We start from the raw sequence: 15,282 nt of genomic DNA on the forward strand, positions 1-15,282 counted from the left end.
CACACAAGTGTGTAGACAAAAGACAAAGACAAAATTTCTCACTTTCCCCTCAGGGGCTCCGTCAGAAAGTGAAACATCCAGAGAAAATCAAAGCTGAGGTGGTGTCAGCGTGCAAACTGCACATTTGTTGTTTCATACGTAACATTCATACAACAAAATGTTGCATCTAAAGTGAATCCTCAACTTTCAGTGTTAGTTCATTTAAATAATATCACACGACACATCAATGAGCTGAGAGGAAACTTTTGAATTCAGAAGGGTTATAAGATGCTACGAACAACATCAGATAATAAGCCTGATAACGGACACATGTTGTGTTAAAAAGTGCACTCACTTCATAAATCTGCTCACCAATCAGTAACGCTGTTGAGTCAAAGTCCTCAAGTTACTCTTTACAGCAACATAAAATTCATGGGGGGTTTAAAGGTTGCGTCTTGTCAATGCGCACATTTAAAACAAAGCTGCAGCGTTTTCTTGGTGACACTCGGCGTGATGATGGACAGAGTGCTGTTATTGTTTGGACTTGTGGTTCTCGCCACCTCACACGCAGTAAGTATTAATTTACTTTCTGACCTTTTTGTTTTTGTGTATGATGTTGATGTGGCCGTGAACAGTGTGATGACATGTCCTGGTTATGTTTTATCCAGATACCTGTCTCCCCCGCGGTATATGGTAGGTCAAAGAATGATCTTTCCTAAAATGAGTAAGAGTTGTTAAAAGGCTTTAAAAAGACTCTGAACAGTGTCTGTGCTTGTGTTGCAGAGGTGTATGAGAATGGTGAGGATGAGAACCCCATCCTGAACAAAGGTAAGCTGCAACACTTCACCTGTTTGCTGCTCCATAATCTAAACACGGACGCATTTTCCACTGGAATAATATGTAAAATGATGAGTGCAACAGTTTATTGCTGATTTAAATATAACATGTTCCTGTGCTGCAGGTTCAGATGCCAACCTGATTGAAGGGGACATTCTGATTCCTGTAAGTTTTATTTTGGTAATTGAGAAAAATAAATTTGCAGCATCATTCATTTTATCCGTGATTGTTGTGCGATATGCGATCACATGTCCGGCTGTTGGCACTGTTGGCCTTCTTGCTCTTCAGTAACTACAGTTTAATAGGTACTTCAGATAACAAGAAGAGTTTTATGGTGTGTGTTTTTATAAGCGTCGATTAGCTTTATGGTCACAATTCCTTTTTAATTACCTCTTTTATACTGCAGAAAGGGAAGAATGCCATGACTGACACAAGATACAGATGGAAATTTCCAATCCCTTACATTCTGGGAGATGATTTGGGTGAGTTCCTGTCACACTGAGAACACTCTGAACACTCAGTGTCATTTGTATGGCCTGCAGTCACGTATTACAATTCCAGTCCAGTATCATACTTTCTAAAAACTTACAGGATTTAGTTCATTCTACGTTAACAAACACAAGAGTTCTTAGTTCCAGGTGAATAAACACAAATAAAAACATATTTCTGCTAGTAGAAATCGCCCTGAATCGTACACACTGGACCTTCAAGACTGTTCTGGGGTTATTTCCAACCAGCTGGATGAACAAATTCTCTGTCCTCTGTTGTGACTGTGTCTTTCACTCTTCAGATCTGAATGCGAAGGGCTGCGTCCACCAGGCTTTTGAAATGTACCGTCTGAAGTCCTGCATTGACTTCAAGCCTTACGAGGGAGAAAAGACGTACATCAAGTTTGAGAAGAGAGGAGGGTATGTCTGTTCACCGCACTGCTGCTGCAGAGTAGATACCAGTTTACAGTTACAATATGTTGGTAAATCCAAATCCAAAACCTTTTGACTCTTCGGCTGTTGAAATCAGCTTTGACCAAGATTCAAGTTCCCCGAAATGAAAATGGCAGAGCAGACGTCAGAGCAAAACTTCCTTTCCTTAACCCTATTTTGACAGTTGTTGTTGCTTGTCATAGGTGTTTCTCCTCGGTTGGTGACCAACAGACCGGCCAGATTCTGTCTTTGGGTTCCGGCTGTGACCACAAGGCTGTGATTGAACATGAACTACTCCACGCTCTGGGATTTTACCACGAACAGTCCCGCACAGACAGGGATGACTACGTTGACATCTGGCTGGATCAGGTTCTACCAGGTGTGTCTTTTAACTGTATGGTCCAATTTGTTTCTGTAAAAACAACATTTTGTTATTAGGAGTAAGGGGACATTCACATGAAATCCAGGGGTGCAGCGAAACATAGAGTAGGGAGTGTCACTCTGTGGTCCGTGTGTGTGACGTGTTGTGAACCCCCCAAAAAGACGTTGCTGCTATGTTGTTCTGCTACTAGCACGCTGGTCCTACTAGTGATCATTTGTCCTCACTGATGGATTAAAAAAAACTAGTAAACAACCAGGATGAGGCAGATCACTTCTGTGTTTTAAACTGGGACGCAAAAAAAAACCGAGTGACCACAAGGTAAACAGCGCCACACAGAGAGATGTTCGTTGTGTTCCTTCTGTAGCATTTAGCTATGCTTTATAACACGCCCAGCTTATGCGCACATGCTGTTGCAGCCAAAACGGACTGCCCTCATTAAAATAAATTGGAAATCCTGCGTTTTTTGCCGCCTGATCCAGTGTGAATCCAGCCTAATGCCGTGACTTTTACTGTTGTCAAGTTAGATGTTTTAACCACATAAATAATAACCTACAGTATGTAGTAATGACTGAATTAACCTGAATTTCCTGCAGGACTGGAGCATAACTTCAACAAATACAACGATGACTACATCACTGATCAGAACACGGCCTACGACTACGAGTCTGTCATGCATTACAGGCCCTTCTCCTTCAATAAGAACGAATCCATCCCCACGATCACCACCAAGATCCCGGAGTTCTACAACATCATCGGCCAGTACCTCGACTTCAGTGAGCTGGACACCCTCAGGCTCAACCGCATGTACAACTGCTGTACGTATATTTTGTAAGAGTAGATTTCCTTTGTTGTTGTATGTACTCGTAGACCAAAACTTTTAAATGACTCTCCTCCCCCCAGCTGGTCCTCTCACCCTGCTGGACCAGTGTGCCTTTGAGAAAGCCAGCATCTGTGGGATGATCCAGGCCACCACTGATGATGCTGACTGGGTCCATACCCAGAGCAGCGTGGGTGCAGAGGATCACACACTCCTGGGAAGATGCAGAGGTCAGAGTTGAATAATGTCTGTGAAATCCCAACCACTGATTATTGTCAGTTTTACAGCCTGACTGAAATCAACACAAACTTGAATGTTATTAAAGAAAGGGAGTCTTTTTTTTGTCTCGCTGTCTAGATGCTGGGTTCTTCATGCACTTCAATACCAAGGCTGGGCAGCCTCAGGAGTCCGCGCTGCTGGAGTCCCGGACCCTCTACCCCAAAAGGAAGATGCAGTGTCTGCAGTTCTTCTACAAGATGACTGGCAGCACCAAAGACAGGCTGGTGATCTGGGTCAAGATGGATGACGGCACGGGCACCATTCGCAAAATGGAGAAAATACATACCTTCTATGGTAATTATTTACTTGGCATAACAATAGAGGACACATATTTCACAGCAGCTACCTCGAGCTTCACATTAGATGCATTTCTTTCCAGCGAATAATAATTTGAATATTTGTAGGTGTCAGTAAAATTATATTCAAATTTAGTTATTTTTAGACATCAGAATACATACGAGTTATACACCCCTGACCATCTGCACAGTCAGCGGTGAAGTCTGCTTCTGTGTCACATTTTGGAAAACAAGTTTCAGTGTTTTGACACCACTCTCACCTGTCAACTGTCTGTATGGTCAGTATCATATAGCGAGCAGGTGGTTGGCTTACCTTTGCTTGAAGTCTGGAAGCAGCTGGTGTTCCAGCAACAACCCAATGTTCAACTTCAATGTGTCTTTCCTTACTTTCCTTACAGAGCTAGGCTAGCTGTTCCCCCTGCTTCTAGTCTTTTTGCTAAGCTAATCTTATTTAATGACGTGTTCCATAATTAGTTAAGTTGTGTACAATTTCTTGAGAGCGCCAGTGATTTCCTCGAGCTTCCTGATGAAAATTTCATCTATCTCTTGGCATCATCTTGCCACACACAGTTAGATAATATGGCATCTTGTCCCTTTTTTTGTTACCTAGCGGATGCTGACCACACATGGAAGATCGCCCACGTCCCGATGGAGGTAGGGGTGAAATTCCGCTACTCTTTCCAGGCCGTGCGCGGTGATCCTTCTGCTTCCACTGGTGGCATCTTCATCGATGACATCAGCCTGACGGAGACCCGCTGCCCCAACGCAGTGTGGAGGATCCAGAACTTCTCCAAGATCATGGAAACGGCTGACACCAACACAGTTATTGACAGCCCTCGCTTCTACAGCCCTGAAGGCTACGGTTACGGGGTCCGTGTCATACCTCGGACCAGTTACACTGATTACACGGGGGAATACACCGGGCTGTACTTCCACCTGGCCAGTGGGGAAAACGATGTGGTGATGCAGTGGCCAGCAGTGAACAGACAGGCCACCCTGGTGGTGATGGACCAAGACCCAGACATTAAGCTGCGGATGTCCACCGCTCGCAGCCTTACGACTGATATGAGGACGAGTAAGTGCACCGAATACAAGAGTCAGGCGCTTTAATGACATCATACATATGAATTTAAATGGCAGTATAATAAATATAACATTGTTTGCTTGCAGGGTCGTGTTGTCAAAACTCTTAGAGACAAACCGTGTCCACGGACACTGAAACTTTCATTCCTTCCTTTCCTTTATTGTAATAGCTTGCATCTGTAAATGTCAACATTTCTCACCCGCAAAAAACATCTCAAAGTGAGAGTACAGATCTTATAAACAGTTCTCAGCTTCAGTATCTCAAAATATTTCCTGCAAACGAGTTCCATGAGTAAGTTTTAAGGGAATGATTTACTCCTAGATTTATTTAAGTTGCTGTTGCAGGACTGGTTTAAACTGTTCTATATGAAAACGTGGCTGCACGTCAACAGTTTTTAAAGGAACTGTTATATATTCCTAGATGTCTTTTGTTTTTCTTTTTCAGTTATGACCGACTGTCAGAATAGATAATAAAAGTCTTGTATGGTGATCATTCTCTGCAAGGCTTTACCTGAAACAGTCCATGAAACAGTGATAGCAATCACATCATTAACCATACAGGGTTAATCGTATGACACCGGTTAAAGTAATCTTCTACACTAACTGGTATCGAATCGGTTCGGTACCCAAAGCTACAAAGTTATTAGTTACAATTGAGGGGAATTTCTGTTTTAGTTAAGACATTTTAACCAAAACCACAAATGTCAACCAAATGGGATCTTCCTGGAGGAAAAGTCAAGAGGGGTCATGAAAGCTGTCTGCAAAACTTGATGACAACATCCAAGAGTTGTCTTGATATTTCAGCCTGAGTCACAGTGATACCGACTGACTGACTAACCATAAAATCACTAAACAGTCATTAAACCTGCCAGCTTTCTCTGATGATTGCAGTCAGCAGGATCACTCCTCATGTCTGTCTCTGTCCGTCTCTGTCCTCCAGCAGCGGATGGAAAGCTGCTCTGGGACAATCCCTCCGAGGTGGGGACGTATGACGCTTCCTGTGATTGCTACAGAGGTTCATCGTGGGGCTGGAGGAACTTTGTGAAGCACTTTGACCTCAGGCGGCGTAATTACCTCAAGAACGATGACCTCATCATCTTTGTTGACTTTGAGGGTCAGTGGTGTTCGATATCTGTGTGAATACGATGTGGATTTAAAGAATGACCTCGATACTTTCACTGTGTTTTAAAGCAGCCAGACGTCACAGCTAAACATCTGTTTCTCCACAGATATAACATCACTGATAAAAACAGAAGTTCCCATTCAGCCAGCGGAGTAAAGTCACTGCAGGTACGACACTGGACACGCTTCTCTTATTCCAAAAGTTACATCACGCTTGTATGAGCTCATGTTTTTATTTTCTGTTAAAATTAAGCAGATGCAGCGTGTGGAGTTGAAGATGAAGACAGAAGACGACTGCTGGGACACAATTATACACACACATGATTTAAAAGATGCAAAGTTGTTTTTGGTTTATAATTTATAAATAAGAGTTGGAATATGTTCGTACAAATAATGCTGATGGCAAAGTTTTCATCTCACTGAACTGTCTTAATAAAATATATTTAATTACGAGCATCCTGTGGTGTTTCTTTCATTTTGTGTGTCGCACCTCAAGAGTGACCGACACAGCCAAGGACATAAATACATGTAAATATTTAATTTGAATTGATTAACTGGAATTAAGATCTAGTTTTTGTCTGTATAAGGATGCAATAAAATAATATATGCAGCAATAATCAACATGCTTTAGATAAGATGCTTTACCTTGAGTGTTACTCTGAAAGGTCAAACAAACACACTGAGCTCAGTTTATTAATTACCCAGCCTGTACAAACATGTCATCAACCAATCACAGCTTAGTAAACAGGACCGCAGTAAAAACATTCGACATCATCAGTTTAGACAGAAGACGATGTGGCTGAGACTGACGCACTCGTACAAGTTTGAAGTCCTCACAAAGAAATAATTAAAATGACATCAATTTCATCAATGTGAAACACCCGAGTCAAAGTTTCACCTCCATGCTGCGGAAAAATACTAAAAGTCTCACATTCTAAAACATATTTCTGCAGCGTCACAGGAACTGAAGTAGCTGGAGACAAAAGACAAACACATGATGGCTCCTGACAGCTGGTCCGGCATCATCCGAGTCTCTGGAAGCCCAGAGATCCAAAGTTGATTTCACAAGACGATATTTAAACTCTGTTCACAGCAGAAATCACGTCTGAAGCGGGTGCACGAGCTCGACTGCACATTGAAGATGTAAATATCGTCTCATCAAATCATTTGGGATCTCTGGGCTTCTGGCTTCTGTCGCTATAATTTTTCAGTTGTTTAGCAGAACGCTGTAATGTTTTGTGGACTACACGACTTTACATCAGCGTGGAGGGAGCAGATAATAATTAATTGAAATTTTCGGCTGACTTTTCCTTTAACTGTTCTTTGCAAACACTACTGCGGCTTCCATGTCAACTGAAAAATACTTTGGTGGAATGGACTAGTTCATCACTGGCGACTGGTTGGTGTTGGGCAAAACAAAATAACCTTCAACAGTCCAGAAACAGGAACATGATGTCAGTGTGGACACAGTGAAATAAGTGTAGCAGGACTGATGTTAGGTCCGATTATCAGGTGAGCTCGACGGGAAATATTGGCCTCATCAGTCCTCTGTGAACTTAAGTTTAGTGCTCCTTTAATATCAACTAATAAATCAGCTGCATTGACATTTAATACATTACAGATGAGTGATTATTAGATGTGAAGTCTGGCACCTTATCAGGTATTAATGACACAACAGATTGAAGTGTCACTAGTTTCTGCACTTTATGATTGATTTGATCTTCATTCTGTTGCCAAAGAATGAACCATCACTGTGATAAACCTCTAACGGAGGACTGAGCGAGCTTTACGAGCAGTCAACGACAAAATCATCCTGCTTGGCTCGATTGATCATGACTGAGAGCCAGTTTTCTTCAGCCATGCAACAACATAAACCATAAACCACAGAACTGCCTGCTTATATCGGACCGAAGATCATTTCATATCGATCTATTGCTGATAATGTTGCCTCTGTACAGGGTCGACAGCTTTACTGCTGTCATCACCTGTGCACTCCAGAACACCTGACGAGGTGTCAGTGGGCTCAGAGGACACGTGTGAAGTGTCTGTAACTCATTAAACACAACGATCCTGATCAAAGTTCTCCTCTGGCTGCTGCCTTTATGGGAATGTTTACACTGGAACCACAGAAACACGCTGGTGTCGGGGGAACAACATGGGCTCCGGAGACCGTCTGAGGAGGATCGCTGCACTGATTGGAGTCTTTGTGGTGTTGAAGGTCGGAGGATGGTTGTTGGACATTTAATAAGATTGATTCCTCTGTGGAAGGTTTGAATGAAATGTATTTGTTTTTGTCTGCTAGGTGCAAGCTCTTCCAACACGTTCCGGTTGGTTCATATTAACTTTTCTATCTGAATGAATATAAAACAAGCCTGTTCGTTACTTTCTCACACTAATAATAAATGTGTCTTTCAGATGGTAATGCAGATGCTGGTGAGCTGAGGGAAGACATACTTGATATTAATAAAGGTAACATTTCTAAACCCCGTCTCCTGAATATATATGCACCATGACTGATATACTATATGTCATATATTCATCTGTCCTTCACTTCTAAAGGGTTGAACCACCTGTTTGAGGGCGACATCGCCGGGAATGTAAGTAGACAGTTTCTTTCTGTTGAGATTGTTTGCCAGGATCTTAAAAAAGCATTTTATTTACACGTTCAATGTTCCTGCAGCCCAGCAGAAACGCAATCCTCGATGAAACAAGAAGATGGAAGTTTCCCATCCCCTACATCTTAACTGACTCTTTAGGTACGCTGTGCACAGAACAATACGCTTCGACCAGCAGATCGTTTGATGAAATGGCTAAAACTTTAAATTAATTTCCATTGTTCTAGATCTGAATGCTAAAGGAGTGATCCTCCAGGCTTTTGAGGAGTACCGTCTGAGAACCTGCGTGGACTTCAAGCCGTATGAAGGAGAGTCCAGCTTCATCTCCTTTGCCAAGCTGTCCGGGTGAGCTGCAGCCCGACACGCTGTTGCACAACTTTATGGGCCGTGCTGTCAAGTCATTAAACTCAAAGCGCTCAAAACCTTAGATTAAGAAATGCTGATGTAATGAAGTGCTTTTTAAAGCTCAGCAACAGCAGCGCAGGTCCTGTAATTTGAACTTTCCCCTTTGTTTTAGATGCTGGTCGTTTGTCGGAGATGATAAAGTGGGTCAGAATTTGTCCATTGGTGCCGGGTGCGACACTAAGGCCGTTGTGGAGCACGAGCTCCTTCACGCTCTGGGCTTCTACCACGAACAGTCCCGCTCAGATAGAGACGACTATGTCAAAATCTGGTGGGACCAGATTGAGGAAGGTGAGTTACCAGTTTCTCCTCCAAACACATTCATATTGAACCTGTTACACGTTCACTGAGATGGTTAGCGACAAAGACCATTTCACCACAAGGTCAAATCAGAAGCTGTTCTGGACCAAAAAAACGTTATCTGGCAGATGGAGACATTTTTTTATAGCACTGCGGCTTATTGTCCAGATTCAACGTTCATTCCTGACCGTGAAAACAAAAGATATTCAGACTAAAAGGTCCATTCAGTATCTGCCTGTCATGGACCTCATAATGAGCTCTTTCAGATCAAAACTGAGCTCCTTAGACTTTGAACATTAAGAGGCCGTGCTACAAATACCTATAATAAATTAATTACTGAACCAAACTCATATAAATCTTCTTTACGAGTGTATGTAAACTTTGGACCTCGCTGTATGTCGTGTGTGATTCTGGGCGACTATCAATCGACTATCAACATGACGATCTTCTCTCTCCTCACAGGGAAGGAGCACAATTTCAACAAGTACGAGGACGACTTCATCACCGACATGAACACGCCGTATGACTACGAGTCCGTCATGCACTACAGGCCGCTGTCCTTCAACAAGAACGCCAGCATCCCAACCATCACCACCACCATACCGTACTTTAATGATGTCATCGGCCAGCGGCTGGACTTCAGTCCTGTGGATATCACCAGGCTCAACCGCATGTATGACTGTGGTGAGTGCCTCCGTTTTACACCAGTCCAACATGACTTATCCCTCAGGAGTTCATTAAAACAGGGAAAACAGGAGGCGAGGGTTACACTAACGATTCCCTGTGTCGATGGAACGGATAAAAAGGTAACTGGTCGCGAACATATTTAAAGATAAGTTTACGATCCTCCTCGAGTTCAGAGGTCATCAGGGATGCTGGACATTGTCAATCATGGCTGCTGAAGCTAGCATAGCTGTCAAGCAAATTACACACCGGCAAGCTGAAGAGCCTCTGCTACTTCTCGCCAACATTTTTCTTTTTTGACTCTGTCACGGTCGTCCCTCGAGGGGTATTGATGCCACAGCAGCGTCGCAGTACAGATCATTTTCTGTAGATGTAGATTTTCCTGATGTTTCCCCAGTGAACTCCTGCTCATCTCTGTGGTGCTTTGAGCTTCAAATGTTGACTCTTGATGAATCTCCTGTTCCAGCCAACACACACACTCTCCTGGACCAGTGCTCCTTCGAGCTGATCAACATCTGTGGAATGATCCAGAACGAGGATGACAACGCAGACTGGGTCCAGACGCTGAGCAGTCCATCTGACCCGGACCAGACCCTGGAAGGGCTCTGCAAAGGTACTGAGAGGATTCATTCATTCATTTATCTATTTATTTACCTCAACCACAAGTCTGGTAACCAGGTCACAAACAGTTCATATTTTATTGGATCTTTTCTTGCTGAATGTACAGTAAAACCAAAAGACTAAAAGAATATTTACATTAAAAAACACATTAATTTTGCACAGCTAACCAGCGTCTACAGTCTAATATAATACAATAATAATAAAGTTAACCAGAAGTTTTACAACATCAAATTCTACTCCAGCAAAAATATTGCTTTAAGGATAAAATTTGAAGGGTTGAGTTTAGAAATCAGGCTGGTGCAAGTTGTTGCAATTTGTTCAAAGACAAACTGAATATTGTTTAACGTGAGGACGTCACCTCTGAGCGATACATCCTTCAGTTTCTGCTCTTACAGCACCATTAAAAATGCCTCTAATCATTTTGGCAAAATAACCCAGAAATCAAAATACTGTGAGCACTCATGGCCACTTCTCTTTTCAGACTCTGGCTACTTCATGAAGTTCGACACGTCCTCCGGCGCAGCTGGAAACAGTGCCCTGCTGGAGTCACGCATCCTTTACCCCAAGAGAGACGAGCAGTGCCTGCAGTTCTTCTACAAGATGACCGGACCAGCTGGAGACAAACTGGTGATATGGATCAGGACCGATGACGGGACGGGGGTCGTACGCAGTGTCAAGAAGATCCACACTATTATTGGTATTTTACTTCATCATTTATATGCCAGCATAGAAAACACATTTTTTCTAACCTCTGAAACTGTCTGTTAATGTCGACAAACAAACCAACAGATCTACAATAGTCTCAGAATCACCTGGCCTCCATCTTTCAGGTGATGGAGATGACGAATGGAAAATAGCCCACGTGACTCTCAAGGTGACGAAGAAGTTCCGCTATTTTTTCCAAGGCATCAGAGGATCGTCCAGCTCCTCGGGGGCCATCTTGATCGACGACATCAGTCTCTCTGAGACCGAATGCCCAAATGCTGTCTGGCAAATCCGCAACTTCACCAACATTCTCGCCACCACTCCTGCTGGCACTCCGATAAAGAGCGAGTGCTTCTACAACTCGGAGGGATACTCGTTCGGGATCACTGTTTACCCAAATGGGAGAGACAGTGCTTACCCAGACTATGTTGGCATGACCATGCACCTCTGCAGCGGGGAGAATGATGCAGTGTTGGAGTGGCCCGCCGCTAACAGGCAGCTGACCATCGTCGCCATGGACCAGAACCCCGACATAAAACTGAGGATGTCTAATACAAGAAGCTTCACCACAGGTAGGCCCAGGTCACTGGAACAAAGAGAGTTCACTACAGCCGCGGTGGTTTTAGCTTTTAGTCGATCCATGCAGATTGTTTAGGTTTTATTAGCCCATGTTTTCTGCTTTACTTCCATCTGTGACCTCTGGTGTGTGTTCTCTGACCCTCAGACAATCACACCCGCTGGAACAAACCAACAGCGTCTTCGGGAGCGGTGTTCGATCCCAGCTGCCAGTGTTACCGCGGCCCAGACTTTGGCTGGACCACGTTTATGTCTCACTGGCATATGCACATCAAGCACTTCCTCAAGCACGCCCACATGATCATCACAGCTCACCTCAAGGGTGAGGTTGGAAAACTCAGCTCGTCTACCTGGACGGTTCTCATGTCACACAGACACACAGTGTTTCACACGACAGCTCGTTCTGTTAGCAACATACAACATTAACAGTTTCTTTTACATTTTAACGTCGAGGGTCAAAGGACCGAGAAGTCGTTCACTACACAGACTGTGAAGCCTGCGGAGACGATGTGATTTTGATTTTGGGCTGAACAACTGGAACTGACTGACTGGATTTTAATCTTAACATGTTTTGTTTTTTTAGATCTGACCCCCCTGATCAAGATTGAGATTAATATCCATGAAGCCGCAGCAGATAATGACCTCCCCGATGAGAAGCCAATCAGCGAGGTGGAAATGAGACAGGAGGCTCCAAAACACAGAGAAGCTCGTTCCATCAACCCCTGTCACCCCAACCCATGTTTGAATGGAGGGGCGTGTGTGGAGAGTGAAGGGAAAGCTTCATGCAGGTGGGTGTTTGCAGTGGATAGGATTTACATGACTGACTGTACGATGAAGTACAGAGCAAGAACCAAGAGTCAGTTAGCTTAGCTTAGCATAAAGACTGGAAGCGGAGGGAAACAGCTAACATGATTCTCTCCAGAGTTAAAAAATATGCCTCCCAGCACATTTAAAGACGAGTAATTAACACAACTGCTCATCTTTACTTTGTCCATTGATGACATAAGTTACTCACTCTGTCAGCGTGGTAAAGTGTACGTCTGTTATCTGGACCCGCCGCTGTCGTCAGAACCTTCAGCATGTATTTCAATGTGGACCAGACAGTTAAATTCAATCACTCGTGCCCCAAGTAACTTCATTATGAAGTAAAAGTCTGTCCCTTGCTTTACAGGTGTGCATCGACTCAGACCACCTACTACACAGGTAAAATGTGTGAGGACCTGAACATGGACAGAGGCATTCTGGGAGCTCTGATTGGCGGCGCAGCAGGAACTGTAGTTCTAACTCTGGCCATCTTCACCGTCATCAGGAGAGCTCAGTGAAACACGATCTAGAGGATTAACGGGCCGATGGTGCCGATACCAGAGAGAGAATGATCTGTACTCTCTGGACGTCATGAGCCTCTCTCCACAGATAAGACTCCTCAAACCCGGACCTCCTCCCACAAAACTACTAATTAATACAATAAAAATAAATGCTTTAATTATGAGGCATAGTAAAATAACACTCCAGTCTGCACCGGAAGCTAAAACTGATCCTAAACAACCACAGTGAAAAAAGAGGGAGAATTGTGTCCATGTTTGTTTTAATATCATAAATAAAATCATCATTTTCAGTTTGAAATTAATTCTGTTGTGAAAAATGTATATTTCAATCCTGCAGTGTATCACAAAAATAAAAGAATCCATATTTCTTGTTTTTTTTCCTCTCATTTTATTATATCTTATGTCACATGCTTAAACTTTAAAATACGTATTTAAATTTGAATAGTGGTTAGACACACACAGTCTACAGGTTATTATGTCATATGAATGTATATGTAAACAAAACGATGGACCGAGCCGAACGTGACATTTATGCAGAACACACGTCATCCAATAAAGAAGCAAACAGTGAAGAAAATGCTACATCAACCATATTTACATGCGACTATGTTGGGTCAAGTTGTTTGACTGTGAAATCTTTGGCAGTCTCAGCTGAGGACGACAATCAGTGCTCGTATAATAATAATAATAATAATAATAATAATAACAGTCAATGCTATTAATCTAATAAGCTTCAGGACGCCCATCTGCACATCTGTAACCATCAGTCGGAGTGTCACCATCCTCCACATCTACAATGTCAATTACATTTTCATATTTAATGTCACAATTGAAGTTGATATATGATGAGACGTGCATCTGTACAAACAAAGATCAACAGCTCGACTTCATCCCGGTGGGAGTCCAAATAACATTCGCCTAAAATAAAGATTCCATAGTTTAACAAATAAACAAATTAATATCACCTGTCAGTGATTCATCAAGACGTAACAGAAGATTTGAAATCAGTGTGTTACAAAGTTTGGTTTCTCAGATATCGCTGATATGTTTTTAAATTTAGAGTCAGAATCGTGACACCTCTATCATCTAACACAACGCTAACGCTAACGCTAACAAGTGTTCTCTCCAAGTCGTCTTCACAACCTGAAAAGTAGAAACAAACAAAGTATTCAGAACATTTATAAACGTATTAACATGTTAAAAGAAGACTATTAATGATATGAGTCTCACCTCTGTCTTCATTTGTCCTTCGTGTAGGTGGTTGAAGTTAAGTTTTTCAAGCTCTCACTTTTTCCTCTCCTGGATTTTGCCTGCGGGGAGAAAACAAACACAGTTATGTTTCGTGCATCGTTGCCTGGTGTAATCCTGGACAGACCTCTTTGGTAAACGTACCGTGATGAGCTTCAACAGTTCCTCTCGAACCTGTTAATTATAACAATGATTGCTTTATTAATGTAATCATCATGTCACAGGAAGATTTCTGTCAGTTGATACAATAACTAACTTACCTTCACCTCTGCAATACACCCTGTTATCAAAATGAGAAGGCCCTGCAAGACAAGAGTTGGGACAGTGTAACAGACTTCAGGATACTTTGCTTGATGTGTGTCACATAAATGAACGTTTCTCTTCTGTTGCATTAGCTTTTTGTGTGACAACATTTTGTTCCAATGCAGGAAGTTATCTGACGTTCACTCAGAGTAAGGCTGCGGAGGTCGGGGTCAGGACTGGTGTCATGTGCCTTCCACCTCGATGGGCCGAGTTTACATTTAGTAGAAATACACAGTGTATCTGATATTGTTGTGATTTTTATCTTTATCCTGAGTCGCTGTTACAGTTTGGTAAAAGATGACGGCCCAAATGCAGCGAACACACGGGAGGTAGGATTAAGAAGCAGAAGGCGAGCTTTAATAACTAAAGCTAAGGATAAACCAAAAATCCAAGAGGTGCAAAATGCTTAAATGCAAAGGAGCAAACAATAAACTATAACAAGTACAAACCAGTAATCCCACGAGCCAAGAAGACACATAAAGCCAGGAACAAAAACCAGAAACATGCCGCGGGGAGACACCGGACATAACAGACAAAGACTTTATACACTAACGAGGGGAAGAGGTGCAGCTGGACTGAGGTGGGGAAAGAACACAAAGGGAGGAACTGAAAAGCAACACAGGACACATCAGGGCAGAATTTCAAAATAAAACAGGAAATAATAACAAAAACCAGGATCCTGAGAGATCCTTGACATTGCAAACATGTGATTTTCAATGATGATCCTGGAGCCAAATAAATCATATTGTTCAAGAATCAACAATGCAACTGCACCGTTGCATTGTGGG

The 15,282-nt window shown here is 42.7% G+C and overlaps 2 protein-coding genes across 2 annotated transcripts in view; one reads left to right on the top strand and one right to left on the bottom strand.

Moving 5' to 3' along the window:
• Window positions 1-13,316, top strand: LOC115573858 (meprin A subunit alpha-like). The gene is made up of 28 exons (XM_030404904.1): window positions 1-549; window positions 648-672; window positions 763-807; window positions 941-981; window positions 1,223-1,298; window positions 1,607-1,724; window positions 1,940-2,115; window positions 2,712-2,933; window positions 3,019-3,165; window positions 3,293-3,508; window positions 4,121-4,585; window positions 5,534-5,707; window positions 5,823-5,868; window positions 7,714-7,732; window positions 7,796-7,933; window positions 8,018-8,042; window positions 8,131-8,184; window positions 8,275-8,312; window positions 8,396-8,471; window positions 8,558-8,675; window positions 8,848-9,023; window positions 9,495-9,716; window positions 10,183-10,329; window positions 10,819-11,034; window positions 11,168-11,614; window positions 11,767-11,940; window positions 12,202-12,406; window positions 12,790-13,316. The coding sequence occupies exons 1-28, from the start codon at window positions 412-414 to the stop codon at window positions 12,938-12,940; spliced, it is 4,095 nt and encodes a 1,364-aa protein (XP_030260764.1). The 5' UTR covers window positions 1-411; the 3' UTR covers window positions 12,941-13,316.
• Window positions 13,308-15,282, bottom strand: part of adgrf3b (adhesion G protein-coupled receptor F3b) — a 16,220-nt gene continuing 14,245 nt past the window's right edge. Inside the window, exons 15-18 of the mRNA XM_030406272.1 lie at window positions 14,452-14,493; window positions 14,336-14,365; window positions 14,174-14,253; window positions 13,308-14,086 (exon numbers count right to left, since the gene is read on the bottom strand). Of these exons, the coding sequence (XP_030262132.1) occupies window positions 14,182-14,253; window positions 14,336-14,365; window positions 14,452-14,493 (144 nt within the window). The 3' untranslated portion in view covers window positions 13,308-14,086; window positions 14,174-14,181. The remainder of the gene's footprint in view (window positions 14,087-14,173; window positions 14,254-14,335; window positions 14,366-14,451; window positions 14,494-15,282) is intronic.

The sequence above is a fragment of the Sparus aurata genome, chromosome 22 (genome assembly GCF_900880675.1).
Source record: "Sparus aurata chromosome 22, fSpaAur1.1, whole genome shotgun sequence".
NCBI lineage: Eukaryota > Metazoa > Chordata > Actinopteri > Spariformes > Sparidae > Sparus > Sparus aurata.

Excerpts from the sequence above, each read along its gene's own strand:
- LOC115573858 (XM_030404904.1), top strand. The coding sequence starts at position 412 with ATGGGGGGTTTAAAGGTTGCGTCTTGTCAATGCGCACATTTAAAACAA. Across the intron at positions 1,299-1,606 it reads CATTCTGGGAGATGATTTGG|ATCTGAATGCGAAGGGCTGC; the intron begins GTGAGTTCCTGT and ends TTCACTCTTCAG. Across the intron at positions 11,035-11,167 it reads GAAGATCCACACTATTATTG|GTGATGGAGATGACGAATGG; the intron begins GTATTTTACTTC and ends TCCATCTTTCAG.